The sequence below is a fragment of the Euleptes europaea genome, chromosome 16 (genome assembly GCF_029931775.1).
Source record: "Euleptes europaea isolate rEulEur1 chromosome 16, rEulEur1.hap1, whole genome shotgun sequence".
NCBI classification, from domain to species: Eukaryota; Metazoa; Chordata; class Lepidosauria; order Squamata; family Sphaerodactylidae; genus Euleptes; species Euleptes europaea.
Genome location: NC_079327.1, coordinates 41482033 through 41503378, shown reverse-complemented (window position 1 = coordinate 41503378; position 21346 = coordinate 41482033). Strand labels below are relative to the sequence as shown.

At 37.6% G+C, this 21346-nt stretch overlaps 1 protein-coding gene across 1 annotated transcript in view; it reads right to left on the bottom strand.

Moving 5' to 3' along the window:
• Nucleotides 1-21346, bottom strand: part of TBL1X (transducin beta like 1 X-linked) — a 59222-nt gene that overhangs the window by 17382 nt on the left and 20494 nt on the right. Inside the window, exons 3-4 of the mRNA XM_056861946.1 lie at nt 17060-17167; nt 2872-3017 (exon numbers count right to left, since the gene is read on the bottom strand). Of these exons, the coding sequence (XP_056717924.1) occupies nt 2872-3017; nt 17060-17117 (204 nt within the window). The 5' untranslated portion in view covers nt 17118-17167. The remainder of the gene's footprint in view (nt 1-2871; nt 3018-17059; nt 17168-21346) is intronic.

Genomic DNA, 21346 nt, shown 5'->3' with positions numbered 1-21346 from the left:
TAATAGTTTACCTGTCTCATATACATATGTAAACAAGAACAATCCATTAAAGTAACAGATGGCACTTATATTTCAAATGGAGTTTTATTAAAGATATGCAGTCTAACAGTAGCATTTCCAAATGAATAAAGCATCATGGCTTGGCAAGAAATACTTACAAACAATATTTTCAGTTTAGCAATTGAAATGGAAACTAGTATTTAAAATGGGCACTTCCCCAATTTGGAATTGTAATTCACTTGGATTGCTATAAGCAGCTACTTGCTTGCAAACTAAGATAGTAGCAATTTAAAATATAATAGGACAGCCCTAAAAAGAGTCACCTTCTAAACATAGTGGACTTGTCCACCTTTAGTGGACTTAGGAGGGTGTAAATCTGTTTTGGACTGCGTTATAAACCTCTAAAAATCAGCAGGTTGTGCCAGCCGCGAGTTATATGCTGGACAGTTTTAGAAAGCAGCTCAGCTGCTGCATTCAAATGTCACAGCAGTGTGTACAAAGCTCAAGGAACAAACTTCTGTTTGCGATGGCATGAATATATTTCCATGCCCGTGTGCTTCTCCCCTCATTGAAGACTTCCAGGTTTCAGAAGCCAAACTCCAATTGACCATGACACACAAATGCAAATGCCTGGAAGATAATGCAATCCATCTTCTCCCTACAAACAGGATTCTAACCTGGGAGTAAACTATGGCTTAGGTTAGATTCCCATGTTTGGGCAGAATACAAATCCTAAATTGCCCAGACAACTACATTTAGAAGTCATGACAAACAGATTTGCTTTAAGGATATTAGAGGTAGGCAGTCTTCAACTGCATTCCATGCACAAGGCCCAAAGATGAGGGGACTAGGGAACGTGAAAGAATTAGAACACACATTCATGCTTATAACATACAAACATAGGTTTGTCATGATGTCTGAATGCAGCCAGAACGTCCTATTGTTAAATTGGTATTAAGACCTGGATTTTATGGTGTAAACTCCTTGAAGGAGATGAGGTTGGTTCTGTGGCAGATGTGGTTCCCTCCTATGGTCTTTGGCAGCCTATCTATTCAGTACCACAGGATGGCTGTGTGCCCAGATACTAGGTCAATGATCTGACGCTACTGATTGTCAAAAAAGCAGTTCATTTTTTCAAATAGAGTCTTCTCAGAGAACTTTGAGCACATTATACACTTTCATGATGCAGGATTTTTTAATTTGCTTCCAAACTGTATTAGAAAGAATTTTTATTACTTACATTTTGTTAATTTTTGTACAAAATTTACTATAAATACACTTGCCTCCACATATATCCCCCAAAACAACATTTTCCCCCAATTCTTTAACTAAAATAAAAACAACACCAACACCATAACCAACTTTATAAAAGAAAGAGAAAAGTGAGATGAGGAAGAGGAAAAAAAGAAAGAGAGGGGGAAATGCAAGGGAAATCTGTTGAAAATTGATTTTATCGCCAATGCCAAATGTAAACATTCCAATATATTTTACGGTTGTCTCCATGGTCTGTAGTAGATTCCGAAACCAACTGCACTTTTTAAAACAGAATGAGTAGAGATGTAGCTCTACAACTTTTTTTTCCTTTTAGGACTGTCACCTGCACATTAGTAAACATTGTCCCCAAAGTATAGCCACTCGCCACATATTTTACCATTCTGTAACAAAATTTCTTCAGTTACACAACAACTCTGGAAATACACTTATTTTGGAGTTGGGTGCTTTTATATCCCATTAGATTAAATGTGTTTGGGTAGAAAAATTTGTCCCCCAATGCTCCGGGGAAGTATTTTTAAATAAGTGGGAAAGATACAGTCCCTGCGGAAAACTGATGAGTCTCCTGATGATTTGGAGAACATCTACCTCACCACAGAGAGATGTGTATTTTCTGTAAAATCTCAATGACCAACAACAAAATTTATGACTTTTAATATTATTAATATTTCCCACCTCATGTTTAAGTGTGTTTTCAGGCTCTGGATATTTGGGTATTGTGAAGCAAAATGTCTTCTACCACTTTTTTAAAAAAACGTGATACGTTTTTGTATGCCAAGCTACACTGGAATTTGGTTTTGGGTATAAATGTTCCACAGATTACAAAAATATTTTTCAGAGTGTTGCCAAAGTGTTAACCAGATCAATACCAAAACAAGCAGAGAGTTTTTTTTTCTTTCTAATAAATTTTGGAAACTATACGTTAACTTAAAAACTACTATGCTATGAGCAGTGCTTTTAAGGATCAATTTCACAGCCTTTTAAAGAGTAGTGACTCCTACAGGGTATGTGGTGGCCACTCAATATAATGTGGTCAAGTAACCACAGAAAACTTTTTGAAGTTTTAAAAGGGCGCAAATTATGCCTAGATATCTTTGCTCTGAAGCCTCCTCCTTGAATTCGTCCATCTGAACATACCCAGTAACTGACATTCACCACACCAAGGTTAGGTGACTCACCCTTGTATCATTCTCATTCATATTTTTTGTCTGGCTCAAGCAGCAATGGTGTCCTGGCTAGTAAGTATGTTCAACCATCTAGAGAGTCTGTGGAGACTAGACTAGGCAGGATATCAATCTGAAAATAATTCTGTATTATTGCTAGGAGTCTTAGAACTGCCAGAATGCCTCAGAAGCGGTGGTGCTTCCTCCAGTGGAAATGGAAGCAACTCCATTTAAGTCATGCACACAACTGAAAGTTTTATAGATATAAAAAATATTTTTGAGCTTTTCAGGTGCGTGATAGAAAAGGAAGCAAGAGAGTTTATATTGAGACCATCTGTAAAAAAACAACACCCAACCCTTTCAGATGCCTGAAGGGTTAGGGTCAACATTGGATGCATCCCATGGGTTTTTTTTTCTTGCACAAGGCAATACTTACCTCATTGATGCTGATCTCAGCTTCCACATACTGCAGGCCTTTCTGAAGGATGGAGATGAGGGCAGCAGGTGGCACTAGTGTTCCATTGATGTTGGACTGGCTAATATGACTCTCTATTCCAAATGTAAAGGCTGAATGGGAGAAACCTGAAAGCAGGAAGGGAAGCCATGATATGAAGTCTAAACACTCCTGAATGTGACATGTATACTAAATAAAAGGCTGCTTAAAACTGTGACATGCCAACACAAAGATATCGAATTCACCAGATTGAGTCAGACGGTCACAAAGAACACTGCCTTCTCAATTTTTGTTTAATTTATGAACATACTTTGTAGAAAAGGTGTCACTGGCAAAAATAATTTGTGATAAGTAAAAAAACAAAAAAACCAACAATTAAAACACACACCCCAATACCTTCTTTTAAACAATAGAAAGATGGTTTAATGGCTTTTTTCAGTACCCAGTTTATAGTCACCTGCCAAAGGCACAGTTACAATTCAGTACTTGCACATTGTTCAGACTCAAAAAAGAAAAGCAGCGTATCATGCTTCTGCCCAAAACCTTTCATTAATCTGACAGGCAGTATAACTATTTAAACAAATGAGAACCAAATACTCCCTCCCCAAAGGCAGACTTTCTACTTTCACGTTTTATTTATGCATCTATCAATCATATTATTATACCATCCTTCCTCCAAGAAGGATGGCAGATGTCGTTCTCTCTTCCTCCATTTCCCTCCTCACAAAATTCTTTGAAATGAATCAGGCTTGAGAGAATGTGATTCACCCAAGGGTACTAAGTCTGGGTAGATATGAACTGGATTTGAACCTGGGTCTCTCCAGTCCTAATCTAATAGTGTAATCACTACCCCCATTAGTTCTCTGTTTGGAAACAAAAAATTAAACTGTACCACATGTAGATGTAATGCTGCCCAACTGCTTACTTTGGTTAACCTCTCCTATGTAAATTCTTCCCTTTCAGTTCAGGTAACGCTGTTTTTGCTGCAGCTCCTAATCTAGATGCCATGGAGGTACCAAACAAAGTACAGTCACAAGAGCAAGGAAAGAGGGGAAGGTGGAAGACACAGGGGTCTTTCCCCTTCCCTTGATCTTGTATCTCAGGAAGGAATCAACATTCTGTATTCATCAAGGAAATCTTTATGTTTGAAAACTGATGTGACAGTTCAACTGACCAAGCAAACCGGAATCTGTAAAAGACACGAGGATCAAGCAAATTTACTATGAACTTTAATCTGGGAGCCAATGCCCGGCCCCGACTTGACCCTGCCCTGGCTACATGAGCTGAGGATGGCCAGGAGCCTGACTCACCCACGCAAGGAAGGCTGGGAGAGGGTGGCAGCCGGGACCCAGGCTGACCGCTCCAACACAGCGGAGAACAAGGCTGGGAGCCAAGCAGCGGCAAAGGTCATTTATGCATGGTCACTTTAACCTCCTTTATTCCCCATTTCAGCCAGGATCAAAGTAACCCGTGGTGGGGGAAACTGTATGCATTGGCTGGAATGATCAGGGACGAAACTGTGTGCTAATGGAGGCATGAATACAGAAAAGCAGTCTCCCAAGTTCAAATCAAGTCCCACCCCTTTAAATGCTGCTCTGTAATTGGCTTACCTCACGAGAGAAGATTTCCTTCTCCTCAAACCCAACTGACGCATAAAAAAGCATTTTAAGAACAAAAAACGAAAAAGGGAGCAATCTAAAAGGGGGCGGGGGAGAAATCCAAACCTCGTTTTAAAAAAGCCTTTCTTTTGCTCAGAAAGAGCTCCGAGGTAGCAGGAAGCACTTGAATCCCTGCCTCTTTACACACTGCTTCGTGATTGGCTGTGAGTGAAGCCAATCTTCTGTGTTCCCCTGTTTGGCTATCAGCATGCTGCCTTGAAGAGGGGTTTGGAAAAGGGTGGGGTGAAGCTCAACCCGAGAAAGTTGTACGCTTGCTCAGTGATTCCAAAATGAGCCAGGATTCACTGTTTAATTCGGGCAAGAAGAGGAATGGAAAAAGCAAGAGACTACCAGAGGTAATTTCCCATTGCCTTCATCTGCACAGCGACCCCAGAATTTCTTGGTGGTCTCACATTCAAATGCTAACCTGGGTTGACCTTCTGAGATCTGATGAGATCGGGCTAGTCTGGGCCATCCAGGTCATTGCAGGCACCCTATAACCGTATTGAAAAGCCTTTGGGATCCAGAAGAACGAACAGAGATTCATTGTCCCCATAGATTTCGCAGGGTAGGTTGTCGACTAGAGTGACCAGCTTCAATACCAAAATCAGTCTCAAAGGTATCTAGATAATGCAGATACAAATGTTGTTCAAAGATGATGGACTGGTAAGACTTGACTCTTGATAGACCACAGTGAGCCCCTTACGTGCACTGAATCATGGCAAGCAGCCATGAAGGAGCTAGAAAAGATTCTAAAGTGTAAGGATGTGTCGCCCTGACCTGGATGGCCCAGGCTTGCCTGATCTCGTCAGATCTCAGAAGCTAAGCAGGGTCAGCCCTGGTTAGTATTTGGATGGGAGACCACCAAGAAATACCAGGGCTGCTGTGCAGAGGAAGGCACTGGCAAATCACCTCTGTTAGTCTCTTGCCATGAAAACCCCAAAAAGGGGTCACCATAAGTCGGCTGCGACTTTAAGGCACTTTACACACAAGGATGTGTCACTGGCGACCAAGATCAAGTTAATTAATGCCATAGTATTCCCCATTACTATGTATGGGTATGAAAGCTGACAGGAAGAATGTAGATTCCTTTGAAATGTGGTGTTACAGGAGAGTGTTACAGATCTGCCAAAAAAGACAAATCAGTGGGTCAAATCAAGACTGAACTTTCCCTAGAAGCTAAAATGACTAAACTGTGGCTATCGTACTTTGGTCACATTCTGAGAAGACAAGAGTCACTAGTAAAGACAATAATGCTAGGAAAAGCTGAAGGAAAAGAGGAAGACCCAACATGAGATGGATTTACTTTATAAAGGAAGCCACGGCCCTCAGTCTGCAGGACTGAGCAAGGCTGTTAATGATAGGACATTCTGGATGACATTAATTCATAGGGTCGCCATAAGTCAGAAGCAACTTGACATCACTTAACACAAACATGTCCCAGTATGTTCCTCTGTCAACAATTACCCCAACACTAGGTTTGATTTTATTAGATACAGTCTTTTGGTGGAAGTTCAGCTCAGATTATAAGAAAAGAGAAGATAAAGATAAAAGAAGATCATAATCTTTATTGGTGATTTATTGGAAGACCTTCCCTAGAACAATACTCAGAAAAAAATTGTAATGATCTTTGCAATCCAGCTCTTGTATGAGACAAAAGAACTGCGTCGTCAGCGTAAAGCAGGATTGGAATAGTATGGTTTGCTAGCTTTGGTGGGTGACAAACCTCTTGAAAATTTGCTGCTAAATCATTCAAATATAAATTAAACAACAAAGGAACCAGAAGGCAATCTTGTCTAACCCCCCTGAGCAAGTCAAAAGGCTCGGTCAATTCCCCTTGGTCGCCACAGTGAACCTGAGCTGTAAGATTCATATGAAATTGCTGTATGAGCCATAACAATCTTCTATCCATGCTGGACTTAGATCATTTACTTCGGAGTCCTTCCTAGGAGTAGCATAAAAGGCTCCTTTAAGATACATGAAACCAGCATATAGCGCACCATTGGGAGGGAAGAGTATTTCTCAGCTAAATGTGAAAGTGCCAAACAATGGTCCATAACAGACCATCCTCTTCTAAAACTGATCTGCTCCCAGTCAAGGACATCATTTTGCTTAATCCAATCAAGTAATTTCTTTAGCAAGTATGAATAATATAGTTTGCCCAAAGAAGATAATAGGCTATTTGGATGATAATTTGGGTCAGAACGCTGACCCATTTTAAAGATTGGTGGGTCTCCATGATTTTGGAATGGCTTTTAGGAATCAGCATTAACCACCTTTGGAGTATTAGACTGGTACTACTAGTACTTGAAACTAGAGCTCAGATTTGCTGTATGTGAAGTAATAAAGAACATGACCAAATTGCATTTCCCTCCCCACTCAACCCCCCACCCCCCATGTTAAGGAATTTTTAAATGCTGCTAGCAACTTCTGTTTAGAAATAAATCACTTAGACTTACTAGAATATGCAGAATTTGATAATACACCTTTTGCAATGATATTTTTAGATGCAGAAAAAGCGTTTGACAATGTAAATTGGAATTTTATGAGGAAAGTGTTAGAATATATGGGTTTTGGTGATAAATTTCAAAAGGTTATTGGAAATATCTATACTTGTCAAACTGCTAAGCTAATAATTAATGGAGAATTATCATCACAATTTGAAATACAAAAGGGCACCAGACAAGGGTGCCCCCTTTCACCACTGTTGTTTATTATTATCTTAGAGGTATTGATGAGAAAAATTAGAATGAATGCAGAGATTGTAGGTTATGAAATAGGGAGAAATCATTATAAAGTTAAGGCATATGCAGATGATTTAGTGTGTTTTTTAACTGATCCTATTACTCAGATAGTTGAATGGAGCAAAATGATTGAGGTTTACGGAAAACTTGCAGGCTTTAAAATAAACAAAAATAAAACTAAAATATTGGTCAAAAATGTTACACTCTTGCAGCAGCAGGAATTAGCGAGAGTAACAGGTTTTGGTATAGAACATAAAGTAAAATATCTGGGAATATGGTTAACTTCTAATAATTTTAACCTATTTAAAAATAATTATGAAAAAACATGGCAACAAATAAATACCGATCTGACAAATTGGGAAAAAATACCCTTATCATTGTGGGGTAGGGTATCGGTGATTAAAATGATGGTATTACCCAGGATGCTTTCTTTATTTCAAAATTTACCGATTATTAAGTTTTTAAAATTTGGAAGAAGGATATTCAAAAAATTTTGTGGGGAAAAGGAAAACATAGAATAGCGTATAAAAATCTGATTCAATTAAGAGAAACAGGAGGATTAGGTTTACCTGACTTGCAACAATATTATGAGGCTTCCTGCTTTCTCTGGTTAAAAACCTGGATTAAATTAGAAAATTATCGATTATTAGAGTTAGAAGGGTATAATCTTCGATATGGCTGGCATGCATATTTGTGGTATGAAAAGGAAAAGGTAAATAGGGATTTTAAAATTCATATTATTAGAGCTGGGTTATTTCAAATTTGGACAAAATATAAGAAGATGTTAGAAAATACGACCCCGGGGTGGATTAACCCAATAGAAGCTTATATGAAGAGGGGAAAACAGTTAAACTTAGATATAGAGATGTATAGGGGTATTATTGAATGGAAGGAGAGTAAATGGGTTTTAAAAAGCAGGGAAGAATTAAATATAAAAGACTGGTTTTTATATTATAAACTACAAGATATTTTTAATAAAGATAGTAAACTTGGATTCAGTAAAAATAAATCCGAGTTAGAAAAGATATTAGATAAAGGAAATAAAGGATTGATTGGTAGGATGTATAAATTATTGATGACTATTAATTTAGAACAAGAAAGAATTAAACCAGTCATGATCAAATGGATGCAGGATTTAGGATTCAATATAGACCTGGATAAATGGGAAAATTTATGGAAGAGGGAGTTTAAATTTACAATAACTAATGAAATTAGAGAAAATCTCTATAAAATGTTTTATAGATGGCATATAACGCCATTTATGATATCTAAAATGAACAGTCAAGATAAAGGAATCTGTTGGAAATGTGGAAAAGAAAGAGGAACTTATATGCATGTCTGGTGGACTTGTAAAAAAATTAAAAAATTTTGGAAAAAAATAGTAAAAGAAACAAATAATTTGATTAATAGTAAAGTGAAAAGAAAACCATTATTTTGTTTACTGGGAATACCCACAAACGATATTCATGATGGGGATAGGAGTATCTGCCAATATAGTTTTGCTGCTGCAAGGATTGTGATAGCTAGAGTATGGAAACAAACAAGTAAACCCTCAATTATAGAATGGAGAGAGAAAGTGTGGTTATATATGAGGATAGCCAGATTAACGGAAATTCTGCATGGAAATGATTTGGAAGAATTTAAGTTAACATGGTTTAAGGCCACCTCATATTGGGATAAGTTGGCAAAAATGGATTTTACTTTGTTATTTAGTGAGCTATAGAAAATTGTTTTTTAAGCAATATTAGAATTTAGATAATTAATAAATAAAGCTACCGGACACTTCTATGGAAGTCATGGTGATGGGTCACTTTTGGTGGGTGGGGGAAAAGGGTATTTTCTTTTGATGAATGTATTAAAAAATGAAATGTATTCAATATGTTATGTGAATACCCTTTTATATCTATCTATATATATATATATTTTCTTTTTTTTTCTTGTTTCTTTTTTCTTTTTTTCTTTTTTGTATTATAAAATTCAATAAAAAATCATAAAAAAAGAAAAAAAAGAAATAAATCACTTATTCTGCCTCACACATCTGAAGTAGTTACATCATACAGCTGCAAACCTTTGAATAAAATACATATTACCCTTCCTACCTCCAGCATCTGTGGTAGAATAAGGTAAGAAAATTAAGTAATTAAAAAAATGCCCCATGACATTATTTATACCTAATGTCCCTGAATTACTGAAGGACAGTTTATTTTACTTTTATTTTAATTTTACTATAGTTCTGTAATGAATTATTATATATAGCTCTCACACATATATGTATTACTACTTTCAAATGTATGTAAATGCTGTTGTGATTAATAAAATACAAATTCATTTAAAACTTACTGAATTCATGGTAATTTTTTTCATTATCTATTTTCTCAATCAATGGATAACAACAATGGAACCACTATCATATGGGGGTCCTAGGGTTGCCCACTTTAACTTGGGAAATTCCTGGATATTTGGGGGGGGAGCCTGGGGGCAGTGGGTTCTGGGGAGGAGAGGGACTTCAGCGGGATATAGTGCCATGGAGTCTACCCTCCAAAGCAGCCACTTTCTCCAGGGGAACTGATTTCTGTAGTCTTGAGATCAATTGAAATTATGGGAGAATTCCAGACTCCACCTCGAGGTTGTCAATCATAAGGAGTTTGTAACCATTTTTTAATGTTAAAAAGGTGTCTTCACACTCAAAATGTTTGTGAACCACTGTGTGTGTGTGTGTGTGTGAAGTGCCGTCAAGTTGCAGCCGACTTATGGCGACCCCTTTTGGGGTTTTCATGGCAAGAGACTATTCCTCTGCACAGCAACGCCGGTATTCCTTGGTGGTCTCCCATCCAAATACTAACCAGGGCTGACCCTGCTTAGCTTCTGAGATCTGACGATATCAGGCTATGTGAACCACTGCTCTACCCTATATGTCATCAATAAAGTCACTAGATCACAGTCATTTTTTACATCAATTGATCTCTATGCAATCACAGGAGCATATCTTGCCACTGCATGGATAAAGTACTGTGCGATCCATAAGTGCCTGGGTATACTTTGTAGTTAATTTCCATGGTTGTTGGAATATGCAAGCACAGAGAGTTATGTGAACTTTACTATCATGTCCAACTAAAGCACATTCCAAAGATGAGACATGCAACACAGGAAAATAATGTTATATTATAGAGATTATTTAGAATAAGAGCCGATCCATAAAATATAAGGGATGTTCCTGAAAATTAAAAAACCCAAAACGACACCTCCCCCCAAGCAACACCGAGGACTAATTTTCACATTTTTTAGCTGGGCAATGTGTAGGGGCATTTGTATATGCATGTGGGTGGGTAGGACAAAAAAGTGTGAACAGAATCTAAACACAATTACTCAAAACAATTACCACCATGTTTTCACCAGCAAGTAAAACCTAACATTACAAGAGTACAAGGGGGGAAATCAGCCACATTACTGGGCCTTTAACAGAAAGTTGTCAGTTTCTCCCCTGGCTTAGAAGGAGGTAAAGAACTCTGAACTGAAAACATACCCACCTGTCAAAAGCTCCATTCATTTATAAGCTGTGCCTGTTAATAGTTTTCCCCAGTAACAGCACACTGTCACACTGTAAGCTAAATTGCCTTTGAAAGTATATGTAACCTATCCAACTAAGTCAATGGCCTTTTGGAAAATAATTCCCTGGTCTGTGTTACAAAACTTCTAGTCCATTTCTAGGGTGGAATGTGTGAGAAGTTTAAAGCTTTCCTTCATCCTAAAGACCTTCCTCCAAACCTGAAGCATCTTTTGCATGAAGGAAGGTTTTAAACTTTGTCGAGTGAAATGATAGCATATAGGCCACTTTTTCCTACTCTATATCCCCTGACTCATAGACCTTATGCCTCCAAACTTCCTTGTAAGACTGCTCCTTTCTTAAACAGCACAGCAGCTTCTTCCTTTTCCTGTTCCAGCCAATCTGATGACCCACTTGCCTCAAAAATACTGTTTGCAAACGTACCATGAGCCGATCCTTCCATTACATCACAGAGACTGACAACAGCTTAAAGCAGAATGGGCAGAAGAGGAATGGTTTTAAAAAATGAAATGTTCAATAACTAAGGGGAAGAGGGAAGGTGACATGGTACAGCCCAATCTCATCAGATCTCGGAAACTAAGAAGGGTCAGTACTTGGAAGGGAGACCTCCAAGGAAGAGTCTACAGAGGGAGGCTTTAGCAAACCACCTCTGCTTCTCACTTGCCTTGAAAGCTCCTTGCTGGGGTTGCCATAGGTCAGCTGCAACTTGACGAAACTTTACACACACAATAACTAAGGGCCACTGCTCAAGATTTAACCTCAACAGAGAGGATGCTTAAAATTGTCACTGCATTGTGGCAACTTCATGCAATCTGGTGTTCGAGATACTTAAATATTCTAGATTGGTGCACAATCTCTATGGGATGGCCTATCTACATTAGGAATGTCTGGCAGCAGCACAGACATAATTCTATCCACTGGGCACCAATCCTCAAGGCACCCCAGGAGACATGAAATGGTGCCCTTTATGAAGTATCTATCAGTAGCCCTAAAGAAAAAAAAATTAAAACACAGTCCGAAGCAGATTAAATTAAAAGGGAAAGTGCACAGAACGTTTTGCAAAATAGACAAACATTAAAAAACAACAAAATAAGCACCCATTAATATAATATCTCTTTATAAGGACTAATTGAATTCCTTATGAGGACATTAAAAAGTGTATATGTTATAGAGGAGAAGAATAGCACCTGCTAGCCCCACCTTGATGTCTACACATTTGACTGAGGGTGCTTTCACACACGCCAAGTAATACACTTTCAATCCACTTTCAATGCACTTTGCAGCTGGATTTTACTGTGTGAAATGACAAAATCTACTTGAAAACAATCATGAAAGGGCACTGAAAGTGGATTAAAAGTGCATTATTCGGCATGCGTGGGAATAATTTACAAACTATTACTTAAATATGACACAGAAACTGAACAGGTCAAGCAGTGCATGGTGAAATGGATGCAAAACTTAGGAGAAGAGATTTTGATGCAACAGTGGGAGACCCTGTGGACAAAAGCGATAAAATTTACTGCTAGCCAATGACTGAGAGAAAACTGGTATAAGATGTTCTATCACTGGTATACAGCTCCTAAAGACATCCAGAAAATAAACAGGGAGAATAGAGGACTGTGCTGGAAATGCAATGAGAATGAAGGGACTTTTTATCATACGTGGTAGTCCTGCAAAAGAGTCAAGAAGTATTGGATAGGAATACATACGGAAATGAAGAAAATTTTAAGATTTAAATTCCCAATGGACTCGAAAAACATGTTGCTGGGAATCATACCCACAGGCATCCCAAAAATTCTAGAAGAACTGTTTAAATGTAGGGCAACAGCAGCGAGAGACACACTAGCAGCAAAATGGAAATCAGGTGAATGCCCAGATATAGAAGATTGGAAGAGTAAATTAGCAGAATATGCTGTGATGGCAAACTGACAAACTTCGTGAACAGAAGGCAAATTAAAGAATTTCAAGAGAAATGGAAACTTTACTACATATATTCATCTCAAAACATGGTCTGAGGGGTAAGATGCAATCTGAGAGAGATGTCTTTAGAGATAAAATTGTAGATTAAGTAAGATTATCTGTTTTGTATAATGCTCAGATATTACAAATATGATAATTTAAATAAGAGGTAATTCAGGATTAAATAATAGATATAAACTAATAACACATTTGTATTACGATTATAGTTTATTAAGAAACTAAGGGGTAGTAATTTGGGCATGCAGAAGGTCCCAGGTTCAATCCCCGGCATCTCCAGTTAAAGAGACCAGTTAAAGAGACTAGGTGATGTGAAAGACCTCTACCTGAGACCCTGGAGAGCCACTGCCGATATGAGTAGACAATACTGACTTTGATGTACCAAGGGTCTGATTCAGTATAAGGCAGCTTCGTGTGTTCATGGTCTTGAAGAAGGCCTGAAATGCATTAGCTAAGCTGCTTCCGAAGTATTGCAAAGGAGTTAAAAGAAGTTGGCACTTAGGAGGAAAATCTCATCAGCATCCTACCCATTTCTTCAGCTCTGAATAGCCTCAATTGCTTGTAACACTTTGCCAAATAAGAATGTATTTCTACTGACCAAAATATCTTCCACAGTACATCAGAATCTTGGAAGTGCTTTCTAAGACAGGGGTGGGGGCAGATGATCTATCCTTGGAAACAGTTTCCCAATTCAACTTTTTATTTTAATGGCAGTGACAGACCAGTTAGTAGATGCCTAACAAGAAACATATTTCTGAAACCTTTTCACAGCTGTTCATAACGAAGATGAAGTAAGTATATTGAAGAGATACATTTACTTTTTATGCCTACAACCCAAAGATAGCATTGGGTTTTTTTCCTTAAATAAATATATTTTCTCCAAAACTGTCTAAATATTGTGGTGGCCTTAAAAATGGGAGTTCAGAGTTTGGCAAGCGTATATCTCATACGTATACACGTGGGTACTTGTAGACACACAGACTTGTATGGATGGGAATAGTTCCAAAAATATATTGACAATAAGCCAGGTATGAATTCAAGCAGAACATCTGAATCCACACCTATCTAGCCCTGAGCACTTCAAGAGGATAGCAGTTCCCCCAGCTGGCTGCATTCAGACTACCTATTTAGTCACTGTTAGCATTTATTAATCACCTTTCCAAATTAGCCCAAGGCAAGGTACAAAAATTAATTACATAGAATATTAAATCAAATTGACACTATGGCCATCATAGCTGGATTTAAATGTGACTGCATTCTGGAAAAACTGTAGGCGAGATCCACTTGGGCACTGAACCCATAGCTCCTTTCCTCGCCCTCTTTCACTTATACCTTCCATAGTGGGAAATGTTCTAAGTAATATCCCTTCCTTCTTCTCTAGTCTTATATTTCTGTAACTAAGTATGAACACAGAAAGAACCATGTACATTGCCCTTATCTCAGGAGAGAACGGATGGGATAAAAGTATGATAAATATGTCATATTCTGAATACCTTTTGTGTTCTGAGCTCAGGGCACCATACATGGTTTCCTCCCCTGCATCTCCTCACAACTACTCTGCTAGGTAGATTAGGCTCAAAATCAACCAATTAGCTACATGGCACAAAAGTGAGGATTTGAGCTCTGGTCTCCCAAATCCTTATCTACTACCATGCAATCCTCTCCATTCCAACTGAATGAAGGGACAAAAGAAACCTCCCTTCCTCTCATGTACAGGATTCTCTGGCAATTTACCAGGACAATTCTGGCAACTTAACCACTTCCCTTGTCTATTATTATATTCCAGCAAGGTCAAAGTTCTTCAGTTCTCCTAATCATTAGGGTTGCCAACCTCCAGGTACTAGCTGGAGATCTCCAGCTATTACAACTGATCTCCAGCCAACAGATATCAGTCCACCTGGAGAAAATGGCCGCTTTGGCAATTGGACTCTATGGCATTGAAGTCCCTCCCCTCCCCAAACCCCGCCCTCCTCAGGCTCCACCCCAAAAACCTCCCGCCAGTTGCGAAGAGGGACCTGGCAACCCTACTAATCATATTAGCCTGGGAGTCTTGGCTGCACGGCTTATTTTAAAAATAAACAAATACAGGGGAATGAAGTGAGGTATGTGACTGTTTCTGGTTGATGACCGTAATGCAATAAAATCATATAAAATTCTCCAAAGAAAGAAGTCCTAACTTCTGAATTGGGTTGCCAAGCTCACTAGTTTGATTAATTTAAGAGCAAATAATCCCTACCAAGTGCCAGTAACCCTTTTGTCTGGACAGTGTCTGCTCAATGGAGCCTTTAATTAATATAAAGAGCTGAATACAGCAGGCTCAATCAATATTGGTGAAACAATAACTATGAATGTGTGTTGTGAAATGCCATTAGTTTTAAAAGCTGGTGCAGTGTACTAATCCATGTATTTTGTAGATGGCCATACACACACCATTTCTCCGCCTTACCTCCTTTTCTTCGTTTATGACATAGATCAATCAATACTTTATTATATTATTTTAAAGATGGGAATTATTGTGTTACAACAATTATTTCCAGGATTCCCAGAAATGCATCCTGTATTACAAGTTTTCTGAGAGAATTGAAGAGAAAGGATAGACCTGCTTTCTACTGTGATTTGAAGAATACCTGTATGTGTGTAAGAACCGTTATACCTTCTTACTTTGGCAACTGATCCTATTGGTAACTGCTGAGAATCTGGAGTAATAAGACTCAGTAGGAACATGCTTTAGAAACTTCAATAAGCTAAGGAAGGATATTTTGATTAGCCTTGCTTAGGCTTTTGACAAACCCATTTGCTTGTGACAGAACTGAAGAAGAAAAATTATAACGCAACCATTTTACCTAGTTTGTTTAAGTTAATGTAACATCTGACATGAAGAGCAGCAGGGTGTTTTTTTCCCCATTCAACCAAGCTACGTATGCAGGCCAGCAAAATATAAGATCTTTTTCTATGTTCGGGTGCAAAGCAGACCCTTTTTTAGCACATGTAAATAATCTTTCAAATTGTTCCTTGGGGAAAAGGTTAACTGAGGTAATGGAGACAATACCCAGGCTCATTTTTAAAGCAAGGAAAATCATATTTAGCAGATTTCGCCCTAAACAGTGCTCTGCAGTCAGTCATAACAACCCCCTGTAAACAGCAGCCATGAATAGGTCGTCACTGTTGACATACTGTAGGAAGGCTTTCAAACACTGAGATTTTCCACAGATGGTCATTGTTGCTTTTTTTCCAGTTGTCAAGTCAGTAAAGGCTCCTTTCTGTGAAATTCATTCTAGTCTGGCATGCTGCAAACCACCCTACTAGGATATTTAAGTGTTTTTGAAAGCAAGTATCAGTAACTTCCAAAATAACTAACTACTAGGAAAAGTGTAGTTCAAAAATACTGTCTGCCTCTAAAATATTCTGCATGCCAAATATTCAGATTGCAGGGGAGTCAATTTCTTATCTGCAGGGGAAAATATCTAGGAAGAAGCAAATAAACTCTATTTTTATCCAAATGAATAATTAAAAACATCTCCTTCTTTTAAGATAGCCAGGTTTCAAATCCAAGTTCTATCTAAAGACACACAGGAATTTTAATAGTGATTCCATACACTGTAAATTGACAATTAACAACAAGATCTGGAATTGTACGGCCACTTTCCAAAATAATCTTTTAAAGAGTATATGAACTGGCTTCACTCAAGCATAACAACCTTGGCTCATCTGAAAATGCTATTATGCTAAGCAGAGTAGCACAATTTGTTCCTCAACAAGATCAGATCTCTCCAAACATTTTGAGAAGCAAACACAGATCTTACAATATCATAAACAACAAAGCCTAACTCTTCACATATTGAATTCCTCTTCCTATTTCCTAATTTTTCAAATAAATATGAGTGTCTATTTGGATCTCTATGTAATGATGCAGCAATTTCTTTCAGGACATTTTTTATCTGAACTGGTCCCATGCTTCTGGGTATAGTAGTAAAGCTGTGTGTGTATGGCTATATTTAATAATAAAACAGAAATTTATTGACTCTTTATGCATCGCCTGCATCTTGTCCTTCAGAAACATTTAAATAGTAATATGCATAAACTTTAAAAAAGGTGCCCTCCTGTAAGTTACAAAAATTAGCCATTCGCTAAACTCTTTGTGTAGTTTGCAAAACAGCACTGGCAAAACTGTTTTGTTAAAAACTGTCTCAAGGAAATACAACACATTTTTTGAATGAAAAAGTTACCTGACTCCTGGAGATAGCGATACACCAAGAAATTCACTTCGTCACTGGTTATGCTCATCTTAACCCCACCTCAATACGATGAGGTTTTCCAGAAGGGCGATCCACTCTCTGTTTAAAAAGGAAACGTGACAAACACATATGTGAAATACTGGCATTTACACTGAAACCCATGCTTTTGAAGGAAAAATGGTTTTCGATGCTCACACATTCATTTACATTCGAACTGCAGCTGAAATTTGGCAATATGAAATGACTATAAAAATCTGAAGCATGTAACATTATTGTTCAGCAGAACCATAAAAACCTTTGTAGATTTCTAAAATTAGGCAAATCAGCTTTTAAAATTTTGAAAGAGGTCATGCACATTTTCTTATATGGGTTTGTTACAATACTAAGCAACCACTGCAAAGAAAGGAAGCAAGCAAGTCCTGGCAAAATAGGCCTTGGATTTCAAGCACCTGTTACAGAGATAAACCTGTTGTTCTAACCTGCCTTCTATATTTTGCACACTCAAGTAATGGTTTCCTCCCTTGGCTCCTAATGCTTACAATTCAAGCACATTCAGACTAGACGTGATGCAGGAATTCCATAAAATATCTCTCATGGTTGTTTTTAAAGGGATGGAAAGTAGCCAAGGGGCACCAGTTTAGAATGGTGATGGGCATTAGCAATGGCATGATTTAATCCTTTCTCCTGCAACATTTCCCCTGACTTCAGCTGATCCTGGTAAAAAAATATACAATTTCTACAGTATATGGGACGATGGGAGAGCAGAGGGGATCTGAAGGCAGCACAAGGAAAATGGCTAAGCCTCTCATGTCATGTTGCCGTCCCAATCCAAATCTGGGATTCCTCTGTGGCTGCTTTCAGCCCTTTGAAAACCATGGGAGGTGATCTTTGGCACATCTGTTTTGCCCCTCATGCTACATTTTAACAGTTCAAGTCAGGTATGTTTTCCACTATTTGCTCCTTTGACTTGCTCATTTAAACATGAAAATGTAACATGAAGAAAGAATTATATGCATACATTAAAGAGCAAACAGCAGTGATATATTTAGAACACATTTTTGAAGAAGACTGTATCTTTGCTTATCCAGCAACATGGTATAGCAATTTGGGTAAAACAGACCTACATTGTTCTATCTTGACTAAAGCACCAAGAATGCTATTTACTTCCTTGCAGCCTGCAAACCATGTTGCTATGCCAGTTATGTGGCCTGGGGTGGAGGGGGGAGAGAATGAGAGACTAGGTAAGAGTAGCGCTGTGGGGACAGACAGATTTACATGTGGCCAGCTTTTTCTGCTGGGTTAATGATGAACTATTATTACACCAGGAAAGGAAGTAGTCACAGACATGCCTGAAACTGCATTTACTAATATTTAACAAGTTACCCTAGTACAAATCAAACAATTCTCTAATGTAACATAATACTTTTCAAAACAAAGGATGGTTTTTCCTGTTGTTCAGACCGGGTAGTATTTTCCCATCCAACTTTTTCTTAATTAATTTTATATTCAAATCATGTTTTTGAACTATTATGGGGTCATATTTATTGGCCTTTACAGCAAACATCACTTTCCTGTGCCTGTTTTTCGATATCTATAGTTCTGATACCCATAGTGTACTTTGCGATCACAATCAAGAATAAAATTGCATTAAACTATAGAAGAATAAGTGGATCCAAGCAAGTTCTTTGCTAAATATCTGGCATGTGCACTTTTTTTTTTTTGGCAACCAGTATAGTCTTTGCTTACAGAAATTCTAATTTAGCCATTCCTGTTGCTTGGAGTAGCATCTGCTGCTTTAAGTCAGCTATGCTCATCTACAGGTTTCCCAAAGCTGAAGGTCATGCATGAGTCTAGCAGATGTCTCTGCATTATTTATGTGAACAGTTCTTTGGAGCTATGCAGTGCTTTTATTTCAATGCTCAAATATAATTCATCAACAATTCAGATTGATTTTCCTCCAACAGTTTTACAGTCATTGTAAATGATGACTCTTCTTCCCAAGTATTAATTTTTGTTGTTATTGTAGTAATTTGTAGTTCATACAATACTTAAATCCTCTTTATTTTTCCTTGAAAAAAAAACAATCTTGTCTTATTCCCATTAGAAATTCTACCTTGTTTGGAAGGAAACTCTGACGATGTTCTAATTAAGGCTAGGATTAAAACAAAGGTCTAAAAATGTAGAAATCATAACCAACATTTAACAGTATAAAAAAGCAACAGTTTATATTCAATAGCACACAATGGTCCAAAGTCAAATAGATATCTTACATTATCTTAAATCACAAAAATAGTTTTTGATGTAGCGTAATGGTTGTCTCAATATCATATCATGACCTGAGTTGCATTAGTTCAGTGAGTCCACTTCAGTCATTGTATAAGTGTACTTATTTTAGCAAAATCTATGCTGCCTTTCTGTCTTCAGAAGATACAAAGGCAGCTAACATAAAAACAACACACAAATCCTAAAAAACTCTTTCCACTTAAACTCTCACATCCGTCCACCAATGCATTTGGTCAGGGGAACAAAGTAAACTTTGAATGTTCATCCTTCAGGGGAACATGAAGTTCTAATTAGCTAGTGTATTGGAAGGTTTTAACCCGCCCCCATGGTACGTTCCTTCTCCTGAGTAGCAATTTTGTACACTGACTATACTACTTGAACTTAGAAAATTGATTAATTATTTTTCTAGTTTTGGTGGCTGGACTAGTACTGGCTCTAGGCAATCACAGCTTCCCTGTTTCCATCAGCTGAAATGTATAAATGGAAGTCATTCACATAGCTGGGATGACTATATTGGATTGCTAACTATGCTATAGGAAGAATGGTACAACAAAATTGCAGGTCTCCAATGGGGACCATACCTCTCGTAAGGAATAACTAATACATGTAATGTGACTCAAGCAAGAGCATACACTTAGAGAAACCCTATGCAGAACCAGCACAGAAGTCATGGGGCAAAGATAAGTTGGTCTTTCTTAGCCATATACTCCAACATATGCTGGTGAGTGCCAAAAAAGCAATGAAGTGGATGGAGGGTGTGCAAGAAAAAACAACTGCTCTAATCACAGAACAACATCCTAAAACACAACAGTGAAGTTCTTTGTACTGTTATGGAAGACTCCCATAGACAATGTTCATATATCTGAAACATTATGGTATCAGCAATTCTGGAGGACCCATTTATTTAACAGTGACTTATATAACAAAAACAGAACAAAAACTAAGAATAAAAAAAACCAGGTAGTATTAAGACAAACAGATTTTCTATTGCAAGTGTTTTTCATTTGTATTAGTCTGAGGTATGTTTTGAAATATTTTTGTTACTGAACTTAGCAAGCATCTGCACACCACCGTGATGTCATGCTTCTTAAGCATGATCGTAGCCAAGAAGTTCATTAGCCACTGTATCCATTTCATTCACACTTTTCTCTCACTCGCTAGTGCCAATCATATAGTTTCTGAAGCAAGTATTTTAAAACTATGAAATATATAACATTTGTTTGCTTGTTTTGTTCCTTAAACCCTGTATCATCAAACCACTCTATTTATAGGACTGTCAGATGTTTACTGTACAGACAATTTTCTGAATGTGAGATAGGATGTCTTTATTTTTAGACAAGCCAGATGTCTTGAAGGCAGGTTGTTTTAGCAATGTTTTAGCAATGTCTCAGCAATATTTCTGTATTTCACCACAAGTCACTGAGGTGAAAAAGCAAGGCACAACATTATACTACAATCCTTGGGACAAATCTTTAATGATATTACATCCAGAAATTACCATATGGTTACTAGCATCTGAAGCTGGTGCTTTAATTATAAAAAGAATCTGTGCATCAAACAGCATCCCTCGGCAACATAGTTAAAACTGTATGTGTGGTTATTTTAAATTTTCAGTTATTTAAAGATCAAACCCTTAAAGTGAAACAATGGAAAGATCTGTGTAGATCAACTACCTACCAGAATTTTTTAAGTTGGAGAAAAAAAGAAACAAAATATCTCTTTTACGGTAATTTGCACAGCTGCAGCTCTGTTGAGAATAGTTTTCTACACCATTCCATGAATTAGTATCACATGAAAAAGAATCATATTGATATATGACATATACAGCAACAGACATCTATTTATTTATAAAGAAAGGTGTATGAGTCTTTCTCTCCCTCTAAAACAACCCCCTTCACTTTCTTATCTCTATTTGGGGCATATTTGGGCAGAATTCAAATACTGGCTGGTCTAAGAGACAATCTCAGTTGTCCATCTGTAAAACGTGCCAATTAA